General features: G+C 64.3%; 1 protein-coding gene across 1 annotated transcript in view; it reads left to right on the top strand.

Moving 5' to 3' along the window:
• The first annotated feature begins 645 nt into the window (after window positions 1–645).
• HMCN2 (hemicentin 2) overlaps window positions 646–15,645 on the top strand; it is a 37,883-nt gene continuing 22,883 nt past the window's right edge. The window contains 33 exon segments of the mRNA XM_066980785.1: window positions 646–1,064; window positions 1,885–1,955; window positions 2,408–2,566; window positions 2,774–2,896; window positions 3,260–3,431; window positions 3,616–3,722; window positions 3,926–4,046; window positions 4,132–4,395; window positions 4,556–4,700; window positions 4,977–5,098; window positions 5,181–5,453; window positions 5,557–5,698; window positions 6,002–6,129; window positions 6,343–6,456; window positions 6,580–6,729; window positions 7,258–7,431; window positions 7,534–7,629; window positions 8,079–8,203; window positions 8,456–8,600; window positions 9,293–9,405; window positions 9,734–9,890; window positions 10,095–10,260; window positions 11,366–11,493; window positions 11,617–11,889; window positions 11,987–12,070; window positions 12,371–12,562; window positions 12,804–12,931; window positions 13,028–13,175; window positions 13,431–13,557; window positions 13,893–14,047; window positions 14,169–14,447; window positions 14,902–15,174; window positions 15,433–15,541. Coding sequence (XP_066836886.1) covers window positions 830–1,064; window positions 1,885–1,955; window positions 2,408–2,566; window positions 2,774–2,896; window positions 3,260–3,431; window positions 3,616–3,722; window positions 3,926–4,046; window positions 4,132–4,395; window positions 4,556–4,700; window positions 4,977–5,098; window positions 5,181–5,453; window positions 5,557–5,698; window positions 6,002–6,129; window positions 6,343–6,456; window positions 6,580–6,729; window positions 7,258–7,431; window positions 7,534–7,629; window positions 8,079–8,203; window positions 8,456–8,600; window positions 9,293–9,405; window positions 9,734–9,890; window positions 10,095–10,260; window positions 11,366–11,493; window positions 11,617–11,889; window positions 11,987–12,070; window positions 12,371–12,562; window positions 12,804–12,931; window positions 13,028–13,175; window positions 13,431–13,557; window positions 13,893–14,047; window positions 14,169–14,447; window positions 14,902–15,174; window positions 15,433–15,541 — 5,198 coding nt within the window. The 5' untranslated portion in view covers window positions 646–829.

The following is a 15,645-nucleotide window of genomic DNA, read 5'->3' as shown; positions in this document are numbered from 1 at the left end:
GGCGATGGGGAGGAGCTGGTGGGGGTCAGCATCCACAGCAGCTGTGGATGGAGGCGGTCCCCATCCTCTGCTGAGGCAGGATGAGGGGTCCTCAGCCCGGGGCAGGATCTGGCCCCCGATGCTCAGCCTCACCTGGAGCCCGTCCTCACCCCCAGCCTCTCCTGGTCCCACTGGGGGGGCGTTGAGCAAAAGCAGAGCCGGGGGGGGGGAGCTCAGTGCATCCAGGCCTGGGCTCTGCTCCCAGCCCTCCGCCTGCTGGGGGGGGGTCTCTGCCCCCAACCCCTCTCCCACCCCAACCCCGACCCCTTCAGCCCACGCAGGTGCTGGGAAGTCAGAGCTGAGGAGGGTCCCTGGTGTCCTGGGGGGGTTCCTTTTCTCAGGGCCCCCCCTGCAGCTGGGTCCCCCCCTCCCCGTGCCTTTGGCAGGGTTTCCCCGTCGGCGCTCAGCTGCGAGCCCCCGCGTCCTCCCCTCACCTCCCCCGGCGGCACCCGGGGGGGGAGGCAGGGCTGGGGGGGCCGGGCGCTGTGTCAGCCCACTGTGGGCTGCGGGACCTCCTTTCCAGCCCCCCCCCCGGCCTCCCCAGCACGCCGCTGGCTCACAAAACCCTTTTTTTTTTTTCCCTCCCTCCATCCCTCCCAGCAGCTGAGCGCTGGAGCAGGGCTGCAGCTGCGGGTGGCTGCGTATCCCCTGTCTGTTCCTGCTGTGCGCAGCCCCTCGCACCCCCCTGTCCCCCCTCCCCCCCGGTTTGGGGACAGTGCACCGGGGGGACAGGGACGGAGCAGGGCGAGGACAAAGCTGGGGGCTCCGGCACCCCAAGTTCTCCCCCGTGATGCCACCCCACGGAGGGGTGTTTGTGGGTCTCTGGCTGCTGCTGGCCCCCTGTGTCACCGGGTCCCCCCCCGGCGCAGGGGGGGCCACGCTGGCCTTCGTCTTCGACACCACCGGCTCCATGTACGACGACCTGGTGCAGGTGATGGACGGGGCATCGCGCATCCTGGAGCGCACGCTCAGCAGGGGCACGAAGCTCATCAGGAATTACGTCCTGGTGCCCTTCCACGACCCAGGTAGGGCTGTGCTGGGCAGGGGGACGGGGCTGAGGGGACGGGGTTTGGGGCTGGGTGAGTTTGGGGCTGTGCTGGCGCACCGAGCATGGAGGGGGGGAGAGCGGAGCTGATCCCCTGCCAGCCCCCAGATGCCCCAGGCTCCGGCTGGTGGCTGGGATCAACATGCTTGGATGGGGCTGGCTGACCCAAAATCTCTCCGAGGAGCACCCCGAGTGCGTGCCCTGTCCCTTCTCCCCTTTTTAACACCCCCCGATGACTGCGGTGGGGATGGTGCACGGGGTGGCTGGCGGGCACAGTCCCCACGCTGCCCTGCCAGTGCGGGGCAGGCTGTTTCTCCCTGTATTAATCCATTAATTAATGGTGATGCTGGCACCTGCTTGTGCCACACGGGTGACTTTTTGCTCCCAACCCATTCCCGTCCCCCTGGTGCAGCCCTTGGGAGGCATTGCTGCACAAGTCCGCGACGTGCTTTCGGGCTGCCTCGGTAAAAGCACCGCTCGCCAAGAGGCGTTGGTAATTCCCCTAGTGCCAGAATCGTTCCCTTCCACCCCAGCCCTCACCTTGGGACCTCGGTGCACGCCTATAATTAGCGGCTGCTCTTCAAAAGAGCCCAGACCACCCATAAAGAGAGCGGGAACGGGGCTTTATTTTCAGCAGAAATGCTGAATTTCAATGAAAACGGCTGGAGTGGGGCGGTGAGGGAGGCAGGGGTGGTAGGTGGGGGTCAGAAGCCACTTGCTGGAGGTCTCCCCGAGGCCCACGTTCGTGTCCCGTGCCTCAGCTGGGGCCGGGGGCTGACACGGGACCTCCGTGTTCGCAGAGGTGGGCCCCGCGACCCTCACCACGGACCCCCGCCTCTTCCAGCAGCGCCTGCAGCAGCTCCAAGTCCAGGTGCACCACCTAAGCAACGATTTCTTCTAGAAAATGGTTTCTTTAAAACCATTTCAGCTGCGTCCTGCCGGCTGGAGTGCTCTCTGGGAGCTTATTGCGCTTTACCCATCCCCGTTCCTGCCCTGCAATGCTCGATCCCACCGTGCTCCCCGCCGGACGCAGCTGTGTGTTCGCGGGCAGTGTTTGTGTGCTGGCCACGGTGCAAAGCCCCGGCTGCACGTCGTTCCCCGGCCCTTCAGGGCACAAAGCCCTGTGGAAGCAGGAGCCGGCCCTCGCCGTGTCCCCGAGCCCCCTTGCCTGGGGTGGCCGCTGGAGGTGGTGGGCTGGGGCGGGCACAGGGGTGCGTGTACAGGTGGATTCACGGGGTTGCACTGGGCCGGAGTCGCTGTGGGGTGGGGAGTGGGGACCCCCATCCCTGGCCCTGCCCGTGTCACGTCCCCGCTGTGCCGCAGGGCGGGGGGGACTGCCCGGAGATGAGCGTGGCAGCCATCAGGCTGGCCGCCGAGGTCTCGCACCCCGGCTCCTTCATCTACGTCTTCACGGACGCTCGGGCCAAGGACTACGAGCAGCAGGAGGAGCTGCTGCGGCTGCTGCAGCACAAGCAGTCCCAGGTGAGGCCGTGTCCCCTCGAGACGTGGCTCGGGCAGGCGCTGTCACAGCACGACGGTGGCTCCAGGCCACGAAAAACCGCCCCTGTCACCCATTAACACGGGGATACGGCATCCCCGGGGGGCTGCAGCCTGAGCTGGCTCAGTGAGCAGGGGGCTGGATGTGTCCCCCCTGGGGTGTGACACTGCAGGGGACCCTCACTCTGGCAGGTGGTGTTCGTGCTGACGGGGGACTGCGGGGACAGGAGCCACCCCGGGTACCGCGTGTACGAGCGCGTCGCGGCCACCAGCTCCGGGCAGGTCTTCCACCTGGACAAGCAGCAGGTGAAGGAGGTGAGCGAGGACGGGGTGGCTGCGGCATGGGTGCTCCGATTCAATTTGTGTATTTCCCTGGGGTCAATCCTTGTGCCCAAGGCACCTCCAGGTTGCTCTGGGAGCCCTGCATTAGCCTTGAACCAAGCAAAATGTGGTTTTGTTCCCCTGGGTGAACTGGAGGACGTGTCTGCTCCCCGGGGTGGAGCAGGAGACACCTGGAAATTGCAATTACAAAAATTGCTCAGTTCCCCTGGCATCAGGAGGTGTGTGCCTGAGGTTTTGTGCCCCTGCAATACAGTCCTGCTTCTGAAACAGCCCTGAAATGGCGATGCCATACGGCGAGGGGGAGATCCAGGTTAATCCTCCCCCACCTGCCCCCAGGTACTGAAGTGGGTGGAAGAGGCCATCCAGGCCTCCAAAGTCCACCTGCTGTCCGCGGACCACGAGGACGGCGGGGAGCACATGTGGCCCGTCCCTTTCGACCCCAGCCTGAAGGAGGTCACCGTCTCCCTGAGCGGCCCGGCCCCGCAGATTGAGGTCCGGGACCCGGCAGGTGGGTGCCCCAGGGAGCAGCAGGTCGAGGGGGGGGGAGATGCTTTGGGGAGCATTTGGCGGATCCCCGTGGGTCCCCCTTTTGCTCCAGCAGTGAGAAGTGTGTGGTGGAGGGCTCCTGGCCGGCTGCAGGGGCTGGGGAAGCACCTGGGGTGCCCATCCCAGAGCTTTGCTTCTCCTTGCAGGGAAGCTCCTTGAGAAAGGCCACGACCTGAAGGAGCTGCTCAGCATCCCCGACTCAGCCGTGGTGGTGGCGGTGCAGCCCCACGAGCCAGGGATGTGGCAGGTCAAGGTAGGCTGGCGCCAGGTCCCCTATGTTGTCCCCTCCGGCTGGGACACCCCAATAAAAGGAGCTCACAGAGCCCCTGCCCCTCTCCTGTGCTCGGGGCTCTCCTGATGGGCACTGAGCTCTCTGAGCGGGTGGAAGGGGCTGGCTGCTGCCCTTCTCCTTCCCCTTCTCCTGCCCTCAGTAAGTGCCTCTTGCTCTGCTCACAGACCCAGAGCAGCGGCCGCCACTCGGTGAGGATCACGGGCGTCAGCAGCATCAACTTCCAAGCCGGCTTCTCCGCCCAGCCGGACCCCGATGGCATCCGGCCCGGGGAGCGGCCACTGCAAGGTGCGGCTGGTGCTTGCCACGATGTGGCCACTGAGTCCATGACTCCTGCAGCTGGGAACACGGCTGGGTTTTGCTTTTCTCCCAGGCCTACCCATCTCCGTGGTGGTGAACTGCAGCGGCCTGGAGCCGCCAGGACATCTGCAGGAGATCGAGCTCTTCAACAGCTCCGGCCATGCCCTCCTCTCGCTGCCCCTGCGGCCCCTCTCCAACGCCTCCTCGGGGCAGCTCTGGGTGGGCTCGCCCCTCCGTGCCCCCCCTGGGGACTTTCTGCTGAAGGTGAAGGGTGAGGATGCCCAGGGCCACCCCCTGCAGCGCCTCTCCAGTGTCACCTACACCAGCGTGGTCCCTGGTGAGCCGTCCCTGCTCTGCGCCGCTTCCCCAGGGGGCTCAAAGGTTCCTTCCAGCACCCCTCTGCTTTGGTTTCTGCCCGGGTATTTTAAATCTGGCTTTCCTGCTGGCTCCCAAGGAGTGTTACGTGTTTGTGTGTGTGTGTCCCCGACTGCTTCCAGGCCTGCCCCAGGTGAACATCTCTGGCAGGATCCAGGCTTACCGCCGCGAGCCGCAGCGGATCTCCTGCTCGGCGCACAGCGAGCTGCCCTTCTGCCTGCAGCTCAGCCGGGCTGGGGCCAGGCTCGGGGAGGAGAAGCAGTTCAGGTTGGTCTCCAGTTTGGCCCAGTTTGCTCCGTGCTGGACTCACACAGAGGCAGCACAACCCCCCAGATGTTGCTGGTGGGTGGATGCTGTATGCCACCCTCGGCTCCCAGTCTGCGAGCATCCCGAGGGGGTAGCAGAGAATCCCAAGGGATGTGGCCGTGTGATGCCCAGCTCCGATGGGAGAAATCCCAAGGGATTTGGAGCAGCTGGCAGCATGGCATTCCCAGCCCCAGGGCCTGGAATGGGGCTGATCCCGTCGTTTCTCTCTTTTCACAGAGGTTCAGGGAACAGCAGCTGGCTGATCCCCGTGGTGTCCAAAAGTGACGAAGGGTTCTATGAGTGCACGGCCACGAGCAAGGTTGGGGTGACGCGGGCTCGTGCCTACGTCTCCGTCTCAGGTGCGTGCTGCTCCTGCCGAGCTCTGGTGCCCGGGGTTCCCCAGGTGCAGGCTCCTTCCAGCCCAGCACGCTGCCTTTGCAGAGCCACCACCGCGTCTCCTGGCTCCGGGCAACGTCACGGCTTCGCCGGGCCAAGACGTGGTGCTGTCCTGCCCCGTGCTGAGCGCTGTGCCCTACAACCTGACGTGGAGCTGGGACGGGAGGGTGGCCCTGCAGGGGGGTGGCAGGGCCAGGCTGCTGCAGAACGACTCGCTGGAGATCAGCCGCGTGCAGCCGGGGGACGCGGGCCCCTACGAGTGCATCGCCCGCAGTGCCCACGGCACCGCCACCGCCTCCGTCTGGCTCTTCGTCCAGGGTAGGCTCTGCCCCACACCGGGGGGATTTTGTCACCCCAGGAGCGGGTGATGCCGTGGGGTGATGTGCTGGTTGTGGTCCCCTTCTGCCCTCTTCCCGTGCAGAGGCGCCGTGGGTGGAGGTCGACGCAAGCCCCCAGCGTTTCAGCAGGGGCCAGGAGCTGCGGCTGAACTGCACGGCCGGGGGCTACCCCCAGCCACACATCACCTGGAAGCTCTGGGGCTGGGTGCTGGAGCAGGACCAGAGGTGACTGCAGGGACCGGGGTGCCTTCATCCTGCATCCCACTGGGGCTGGTGCTCCCCTCACGGGGCAGCATGGGCTGAGAGAGGGGCTGGGGGTTGCTGGTGGCTCTGGGGAGAGGAAAGCGTTGAGGCATCCCCTGCGCACGCACCTGGGGTGGCTGGCATACTGCTGCCCCTAATTTCATGTACGTATTTCAAAGCCATCCTGCCTTATCCAGGCACAGCCGGGCCCCGTCACTCATTTCACAATATTTCTCAGCTCCGTTTTTCAGGGCTCGACTTCCCCTCTTTTCCCACCCCATGCAGGGTTTTCACGGACTCTCAGGGCACCCTGCACATCAGGGCTGCGGTCCCGGAGGACGCGGGGAACTACAGCTGCTCTGCCAACAACCTGCTGGGGCAGGACGAGCAAGCCATCAGCCTGGAGTACATCGGTACCGGCACCCCAGGAGGGGGATCCCAGCTGTGCACGAGGGTTTTTCTTTCCTGCAGTGCTGGGAACTTCTTGTGCAAGCTGTGGGCAGGGCTGTCCAAAAGGAGGGTGGCGGTGGTGGGGCTCTGGGGTCTCCATGGCCCCCTTGGGGTGAATTGAGGCACAAAGAGCACGGCAGGGATAATCTGCAGCTGTTTCTCTCCCTGTGGCACAGAGCCTCCTGCCATCCTGGCCGTGACACCGAGCGTGAAGGCACTGGTGGGAGAAGACGTGACCCTGGAGTGCTGGGTCTCGGGGGTGCCCCCTCCCCAGATCGCGTGGCACAAAGGTGAAGCAGGGCCGGGATGCTCGCAGGCAGCGAGCCCCATCCCTGCACTGGGATCCCCTGCCTGCCCCCGGGGACGTCACACAGGGGGTCCCTGGGATGCTAATGGGGGACGTCTTGGGGCAGGTGAGCAGGAGGTGGCGGCGTTCCCGGCGGGCAGCCAGCGCGGCGTGCTGCGGCTGCAGGCAGTGCAGGAGGAGGACGCGGGGCCATATATGTGCCAGGCTCGCGGCGAGGCCGGTGACGCTTTTGCCAGCACGGTGCTGGATGTGGGCTGTGAGTGTCCGGGGCTTTGGGGCTGGGAGGAGGGAAATGGCTTGGGACGTGGGCAGAGACCCCTGTGGGTGCTGTCGCGTGGGGCAAGGCTGGGGTACAGGGTGCGATCTGTGGGATTAGGTGGAGGTTAATCCTTTGTTTGAAAAGCCAGGCACCCCACATGGTGCTCAGGACTTCCCACTGAAGGGTGAAGGGCTGGAATAGCTTGGAAAGGAGGAAGAGTAGGGTGGGGGTCTCATTGGGGCAGTAAGGCTTGAATCTGTTAATGGTAGAAAAGCACAAGAGAGTTTTGCTCAGCAAGAGGGGTGCGGAGTGCTACTGAAGGTCAAAGCTGGGGGGTGCAATAAAAAAAAACAAATACTTTGAGTCATGCTCGTAACCCTTCAAGGCACCTGGCTCGTGCGTTTTGCAGCCCTGCCTCTCCTCGGGGCTCAGCTCTGCACAGCCCCAGGCACTGGGAAGCCGGGGTGCTGTAGCAGGGGGGGTGGCAGCCCTGCCCAAGCCCCTTCCCACTGCTCTCTCCTGCAGCTGCCCCGCACTTCCCCGAGCCCCTGGGGGACCTGGAGGTTGAGGTTGGGGAGAGCGTGACCCTGCCCTGCCACGCCGAGGGCTCTCCGCCGCTGCGGGTGGCTTGGTCCCGGCAGGATGGGAAGCCCGTGGTGCACCAGCAGGGGCTGCCTGGAGCCGAGCTCCTCATCCATGGTGAGCACTGAGTGTGTGTCGGGTGACGGAGAGGGTGCGCGGGCATCCTGCCTGGGTGCGCGCTCACGCAGCACCTCTGTGTGCTCCCCCTCTGTGCTCCAGGTGCCTCGCTGGATGACCAAGCCGTCTATGTCTGTGAAGCCCAGAATGATTTTGGGAAAATCCGAGCGGAGGTCAAGCTCACGGTCACCGGGCAAGGTTTGCTTTTCTGTGGCTTTGTTGGCGCGTGGGTCCCTGTGAAGCTCAAGGCACGGCCAAAACCCATGGTGCTGGGGGTGCAGAGCCATGCACGGAGCCATCCCTCCCCAGCATGGGTTCAGAAATGCCCACCCACCTCAGCCTAAAAGCACTGGTGTGCACTCAGACCCACAAACAGTGAAATGAATGTAATGCACTTAATGCAGAAAATCAAAAAATCACCATGCTGGGAGGCTTGGGAGGGGGGAGAAAAGACCCCTTGCCATGGGGAGCCTGAGTCAGCTGCACATTCCTGTCGTGTGCTCTTCTGCCCGTCCCCAGCAAGGTTTGGCAGATGTTTGGGTGACCAGGGTGGCTAATTTTTAAAGCAGGAGATTCATTCTCCCACACATTCCTCGCTAATTTATCTCCAATTAATATCACTTTTCCTGTTCCCCTCTCTCTCGCAGCCCCAGAAATAGCTCTGGCACCTGCCGTGGTCCGTGTGCTGGCAGGGCAGCCCGTGTGGCTGCCGTGCGTGATCCTGGCCGGGCGGCCGCTGCCTGCCCGCCTCTGGCTGAAGGACGGGCAGCCGGTGAGGGTCGTGGGGGCAGGGGGGGGTTCGTGGGGTCAGTGGGGGCTTCATGGGAATGGGGGCTTCGTGGTGGCACATCCATGCTCAGAGCTGCCGGTGGAAGATGCTGGGGGAGCGTTTGGGTTGGGAGGGCGCATCATCAGGGTGTTCGTACTACCCAAGGATGGGATTTTGGGTATGCCCCAAAGGCAGCGTGGCAAGGTGACGTTTGCTCCCCGATCCCTTCCACTTTCCTGTCTCTGCCCTGCCCAGGTAGCCCCGAGCGGCCGCTTCTCCGCCCAGGCTGACGGCAGCCTGCACGTGGGCCAGGCGTCGTGGGGGGACGCGGGGACCTACACCTGCGTGGCCACCAACGCCCTCGGCTCGCACCGGCAGGATGTGACCCTGGTGGTCCACGGTGAGAGGCCGGGTGTCCCCACATGGTGGCTGGGGTGGGTGCTGTCCCCTGGCCTCTACTGCCAGCTCAGTGGGAAGGAGCTGTGGATTTCTGGCTCAAGGGAGGCTTTTCCACTGGTCTGGAAGAGAAGCTCCAGTGTGTCAGGGCAGGAAAACTCCGAAGCCAGATCTGCACATAAGGAACGGTCCCCAGGGCTGCGCGGTGCGGCTACAAAGCAGGCTCAGAAAACATCTGGTGGCTCTGCGAGTGCTAGCCAGCCAGGACACATGAAACTCGACCCTAGACATGTGCAATGAAGTGCTCCGTCCTGCCTGCCGGGCTGCTGACCCGTGCTGGCAGAGCCCCGTGCCCAGCCGGGACACATGGGGGTGCTCGGGGCTGGTCCCCAGCTGGGGTCGGGTGCCAAACGTGTTGGGTGCGAGAGCGGGGGCTTCACCAGGGGCTGTCACCTGCAGCAGGGTGAGGTTTCTGCTCCCATTTAGGCAAGGCCAGCCTGGGAGGCTGAGTTTTTGGCAAAGCACATCAGGGAGATGCAGCCCCTAAAGGCAGCGGTGACTGCACGGAGAGGGGATGGTGCTGGAGGGGCTTGGGGACAGGACGGGTGTTTGCAGTGGGTGCTGGCAAGCCGTGAGTCAAAGCCCTGCTACCTGCAGCCACGTCCAGCAGGGTGAGGTGCTCATCTCTGTCCCCAGTTCCTCCCAGCATCGAGCCTGGTCCTGCCCTGGTCGCTGCCACCGAGGGAGTGGCCGTCACCCTGCGGTGCAATGTCACCGGCGTGCCCACCCCCACTGTTACCTGGACCAAGGTAGAAGTGTCCCCAGCGGGTGGGGGGTTTGGGAGGGTGGCTCTGTGTGGGAGCAGGCTGGAGTCCTACTGCCTGGGGCACCCTTGGGTGCTGGGTGGTGTGTGGAGAGAGCATCACCCACCAGTGTGCACTGGCTGCCTGGGTAGGCGGCACTGAGTGTCCCTGGAAGCTGGAAGCAGCAAGGCAGCTCGCTCTGATGGGCTAAGAGCCTTTTATTATTATTATTATTTACTTATTTGTTTGTTTATTTATTTTATTTTTTTGCCCTTGGCCTGCTCAGTTCATGGGAAAGTCTCTGCCCTCTTCCTCCCTTCTCTCTCCTCTGCAGGGCACGGAGCCCGTCTCACCAAGCCCACGCTACCACCTCAACCCCAACGGGACCCTCCTGATCCCAACACCCTCCCCGGGGGATGCTGGCACCTATTTCTGCACGGCCGCCAGTGTGGCAGGCTTCTCCAGCCGGCAGGTGCAGCTCTCTGTCAGCAGTGAGTGCTCAGCACCGGGACCAGCTCCCAGTAAACCCGCTCTGGAGGGCGGGCAGCCGCAGGCTGGGGGTGCTCCTGGTTTCCCTGACGGCTTTGGGCTGCCCGAGCCACGTGTAGGATGGGTTTTGGGTATGAAAACAGCACTCAAGGTTGTGGGGTGCGTGGAGCGTTCCTGCACCAGCTTTGTTTTCTCTCTCCATCCAGCGAAGCCCAGGATCAGCGTGAATGGATCGCGGGGGATATCAGGCCCTGTGACCATCCTGGCTGTGCGTGGGCAGGAGACCATGTTGCCCTGTGAGGCGCATGGCTCTCCCCATCCCCTGGTGTCGTGGAGCCGCGAGTCCCGGCCGCTGCCTCTCTCCTCCGCAAGGTACCGGGTCTGCCTGCTCCCTGGGGAGCACTGCCGGGGTTATTGAGGGTCGGATCCTGCACTGGTGCTGTGAGCGATCCTTGCTCCTCAAAGATTGCTTGCGGTGGCTGCTGGCCAGGGCAGCCGCTCTCCCACCACCCCCTCGCTCCCCTTCATGCTGGGTTCTGCTCCCAGTTTCGCAGCTGGCCTGAATTTGTCAACTGGACCGAAGCGAGCGGCTGGCTTGCGGCTCTGTGGCTCGGGCCCGTATCTGCTCAGCCTCACTTCAGCAGACAGCTACGTGCTGACATTTGCAGCGCAGGATCTCCCTCTCAGCACGTTGCTGCTCCCCGGGGACGGGGCAGCGGGGATGCTGAAGCACGCGGACGGGATGGGGAGGGAGGCAGCGATGTCCCCGTGGGGCTGGTGGCAGCGATGGGACCACCAAAGCCATGTGGTGGGAGAAGATAACTGGAAAGTTCCTGGGTGTGTTTGATTATTGAGCGTCTTGGTCTTCCCTGATGGAAGCAAGGCCTGCTTAGCACGTTGGCACCATGCTGGAAGGGGTGTCACACATTGTGGACCCCGACCTCAGTTCGTCGCTTCCTCCCTTGCACCTGAGGATTGCTGTGGCTGGGGGAAGGCAGCCCGGTTTCACGCTTCTCAAGGGACCGTGTTGCTTTGTCATTCTTGATCCGATTTCCTATGGCTGCTCCCTGTGGCCCTGCGCTGCTCCCCACGGCCGAGTGATTTATGGGGTGGGATGGGCGGCCGTGGGCTGCGATGATGTTATGTCTGCAGAGCGCAGATGGTGCTGGGCGCGAGAGCATGGCCAGCTCCAGCTGCAGGGGCCGAGCTCCACGGGGAGCCCCGGCACCTTCAGCGGTGACCTTGTCCCCCACGCTGGTGGCTCAAGCTGCAGCCTTGCACGGGTGCAGAGCAAAGGGGTTTTTTTTTTTTTTTTTTCCCCCTATGCACAGATTTACAGGGCTTCTTGTGGCCCTGGGGACCTTCCCGTGGCTGCCTCGTGGAGCTGTCAGCCCCTAGCTCCTGCCCGGGGTGAAGCCAGATAAAGGGTAGCACGGCTGTTCCTTCCAGCCAGCTTCTCTGTTCCCTCTGCACCAAGGTACAGCGTCCTCCCCTCGGGGTCGCTACGTCTGGCCGAGCCCCAGGAGGCAGACAGCGGCCTCTACACCTGCACGGCCACAAACGCCGTGGGGAACGCCTCGGTGCGCTACAGCCTGCGAGTCCAAGGTACGTCCTGCCGAGCCCGTGGCACGTGGCATGCCTCTGCATCACCGTGGGGAGCCGTGAGTAGCAAACACAGCTCCATGCTGTCCCTCGATGCCACGTTTTGCTCTTATCTCTCTGTCCCAGTCCCGCCGCGAATCCAGCGTGGCCCTGAGGTGCTGCGGGCGCTGGTGGGAGAGCGGCTGGAGCTGCCGTGCGTGGCCCACGGGGACCCCGTCCCCAGTCTGAGCTGGTCCAAAGACGGCCGCCCGCTGCAGGAGGGCGAGTGGGGAGCCCTGGGGGGGCCCCGTGGGGCTGTGATCATCGGGGCCGTGCAGCTCTCCGACGCAGGACACTACCGCTGCATCGCCAGCAGCAGCGTGGGGCAGGACGCCGTGGAGGTGGTTGTGCAAGTGCTGGGTGAGTGCTGGGAGCCCCTGCTGGGACCACAGGATGGGGTGGGGAGGGCTGGGCTGGGTGTCTGCTAACCCAGCATTGGGGTCGTTTCACCCTCCAGAGCCTCCATACCTGGAGGATGGCGCAGAGGTCCTGCTGGAGAAGGTTCTCCACGAGAACGTCACCATACCCTGTCCGGTCAAGGGTAAGGGCTCCGCGCAAGCAGGCGTTCACCCAGGGGCTGGGTGCCCTGGCTTGGCTGGCTTTGGGACTCTCCACTTAACCCGTCCTTGCTCCTTCCTCACTCCTATGCCCCTGCCCTTCATTCTCTGGGCTCAGCCCAGATCCTGGCACCAGCCTCTTGGGTAGCACAAGGTTGGGATGGTGCAGGAGCTGTCGGGCAGCACGGATTTCCCCAGGCAGCCCGCACATTGCCTGGCACAGGTGGGACATGAGGCGCCCATCACCAATCTGAACGTGTGCCCATCGCCATGCACCCACGCAGGGACCCCCACGCCATCCATCCTCTGGTGGAAGGACGCAGTGGAGGTGCTGGATGCTGTGCCGGGTGCTGAGCTGCTGGATGGGGGCTTGCTCTTCATCCGTGCCCTGCAGCCCAGCCACAGCGGGGACTACACCTGTCTGGCAGCCAACGACGTGGGCTCCGTCAGCAGCACGACCACGCTGGTGGTGCACGGTATGGCCAGAGGGAAGGGGGCTCCTGCCCCATGTGAGATGCTCCTTGGGAGGGTTCTGCTCCTTGTCCCCAAATGGGGGGAGCTGTGCGGGTTGCGGGGATGGGCAGCAGGGCAAAGCTGCTGCGTCGGGTCCGTGTGCTCTCTGGGAAGTGTTGTTGACCATGGCCTTGGGGCAGAGAAGCGAGGCAACCAGATACCATCGTGTCTCGTCACCTCATCACGGCTCTCGCCTCCCCCCAGCCCCCCTGGAGATGATGGGCAGTGGCTGGGAGAATGTGTCGGTGGTGGCTGGCCAGCCCCTGGCGCTGCATTGCAACGTCTCCGGCACCCCCGTCCCCTCCGTCACCTGGCACAAGGACGGGCAGCCGGTGAGCCCCTGGGAGAGGGGGTGATGGCGTTGTGCCCCATGGTAGGGGTGCTGCTGGCTCCCCCTGACACCCCCTTTCCTCCCTCTCTTCCCGCAGGTGGGTGAAGCTGGGGGTCCGCTCCTGCTCCGTAGGGGCCAGACGCTGCGCTTTGCCGCGGTCCGCAGCAAGGACACGGGCACCTACACCTGCAGAGCCCTGAGCAGGGCGGGAGAGGCGCGCAGACACTTCGCCCTGCTCGTGCTGGGTGACTTGGTCCCCGTCCCTTGTACCCAGCAATGGTCACCCTGGGGTGGGCTGTGGTGGGCTGGGGGGGTCCCTTGCAGCCAGCTGGCTGGGGGCAGAGCGGTTCCTTGGGCCACCTCCAGCATGCAATTTTGGGACCGCTGAGCTTGTTATCATCCCCTGCTGTATCAGCATGGGGATGTCAGGAGGGTGGCAAAACTGGGGTGCCCCTCGTACCCCTGGCTGTGTACCCTGCTCACACCTCCTCTGCCCCCAGTGCCCCCGAGCATGCCTGGGTCCCAGTGGCCTCACAACGTCTCCGTGCTGGAGGGCTCCGAGGTGCTGCTGGAGTGTCGGAGCGGGGGAGTGCCCCGGCCCCGGGTGCGCTGGCTGAAGGACGGGCAGTAAGTGACTGCGGGGGGGCTGGGACCTGCTGGGAGGGTGAGGGTGGTGTTTCTGTCAAAGAGCCAGCAATAGGGTGCATGTAAGGCGGGGAGCACGATGTGTTGGACACAAAGCTGTCCCCTTCTCCAAAACTCTGGACCAAAAATATACTTTTGAAGGATGGTATAGGGGCCAAACCTTCCCCAGCCCCTGCTTCCTCCCTGCTGGGACAAAACCAGCACGTTACCAGCATGGAAAACCCCTCCAAGAGCTGGTGTTATCGCTCTGTGCCCTGGACTCTGTCCCTTGCCCGTGCTTGGCTCCGAGTCACCGATGCACCCTTCTGTCCCCCGAGGCCTCTCCCCACGCTGGACCCTCACCTCCAGCTGCTGGAGGAGGAGCAGGTGCTGAGGATCCCGGGCAGCCAGCCCCACCACCAGGGCACCTACCAGTGCCTGGCCACCAACCCTGCCGGCCAGCACAGCAAGGTCTTCCAGCTGCACGTGCACAGTGAGTCCTCGGCTGCCCTCCTCCCGATCCCCTTTCACCCCTCCTAAGCTCTCACCCATCCAGGCAGCCGACCTAGGGGGGGTGAGCATCTCCCCCACCTCCGTGCCCCTCTCTCCACCAGCTCCCCCTTCCATCCTGGGTGCCGAGGAGCTGGCGGAGGTGGTGGTGCTGCTGAACGGCTCCGGCCAGCTGCCCTGCGAGGCGCGGGGCTCCCCGGCCCCCAACATCGCCTGGTTCAGGGGCCGGCGCCCGCTCCCCTCGGGGACCAGGACCACCTACGTGAGGGGGGGCCGGGCGCTGCAGGTGAGCGCAGCGCAGGAGGCGGACGCGGGGCTGTACGTCTGCCGGGCCACCAACCCCGCGGGCACAGCGCACAGGACCGTGAGGCTCGAGGTTTATGGTAAGGCACCCGGTGCCGTAATGCAGAGGAGGTTAGGAAGCATCCGTGGTTTGGGGGCTTTCCGAGAGGTCTCTTCCCCCATCTGTCTCCTCTCCAGCAGCTTTGGGTGGCTGCGTTCAGCTGTCAGCGCAATAAGCGTGTGAGTGTGCCATTTAGGGATGATCTCCAAATGGTTTGTGCACTGCATGGTGGCACGTCCAATGGGTTTTTGGAGCTTCTTTCCCCAGCACAAGCTCTGCCCTTGTCTGCTGTGGTTCACCTGCACCTTTGGGCTTCTGCTGAGCCAATTTCCATCTCCCTATGGGCTGAGCTTTGCGGGATGTGTCCTGCTGTCCCCAGGGAAGTGACACAAGGGGAGTTGGCATGTGCTCTCCGTGGCCCTGCCACCAGCACGGCTGTGGTGCTCAACTCAGGCGCTCTGCACTCGCACCCCCCCATTTCTCTGTCCCTGCAGTGCCACCGACGATCTCCAGCGAGGGCCGCGTGGTGGAGGCAGCAGTGGGCCAGCCCGTGGAGCTGCTCTGCTTGGCCAGCGGCAACCCACTGCCCACCCTGAGCTGGCAGAAGGACGGGCTGCCCCTGCCTGAGGGTGCCGGGGTGCTGCTCCTCGCAGGCGGCACGCTGCTCCGGGTCCAGCGGGCGTCGGAGAGCTCAGCGGGCTCCTACACCTGCCTGGCCAGCAGCCCCGCGGGCGAGAGCGCGGTGCGGCACACGCTGCTCGTGCAGGGTAAGGGGGCTGCGGGCTGCAGCCAAGCCTGGCGGGGTTGCAGCGGGGAGGAGGGATTTATGGCGGCAGGAAGGAGGTGGCTGGAAACTGCAGCTTTTCTGAGATAAGAGAAGCATGTGCAAAGGAAAATTTGGCCCCAAACAGCTGTGGGTTTTGGTATTCTGCTGGGGTCCTGTGCCCTCCGAGCTCTTGGCTGCTCCCATGCTAGGCTCCCAGGGTTGATCCCAGCCTGCTGTCCCCTTTTCCCCTTTTTCTCAGCTCCCCCCCAGCTGCTGATCGGTGATGGGGAAAGCCACATGACTGCTGTTGCCAACGACTCCCTGCGCATTCGCTGCCGTGCCAGCAGTGTCCCCATGCCCCGGATCCGGTGAGCACCACGGGGCAGGATGGGGGTCCTGCCCATGTCCCCCTGAGCTGCCTTAGGGGGCTGCACAGCTCCCTGGGGGCACCCCAGAGCCCGACATGCAAAGA

Source organism: Anser cygnoides, chromosome 20 (assembly GCF_040182565.1).
Source record: "Anser cygnoides isolate HZ-2024a breed goose chromosome 20, Taihu_goose_T2T_genome, whole genome shotgun sequence".
Classification (NCBI taxonomy): Eukaryota; Metazoa; Chordata; class Aves; order Anseriformes; family Anatidae; genus Anser; species Anser cygnoides.
This window is presented reverse-complemented; position numbering and strand designations above follow the sequence as displayed.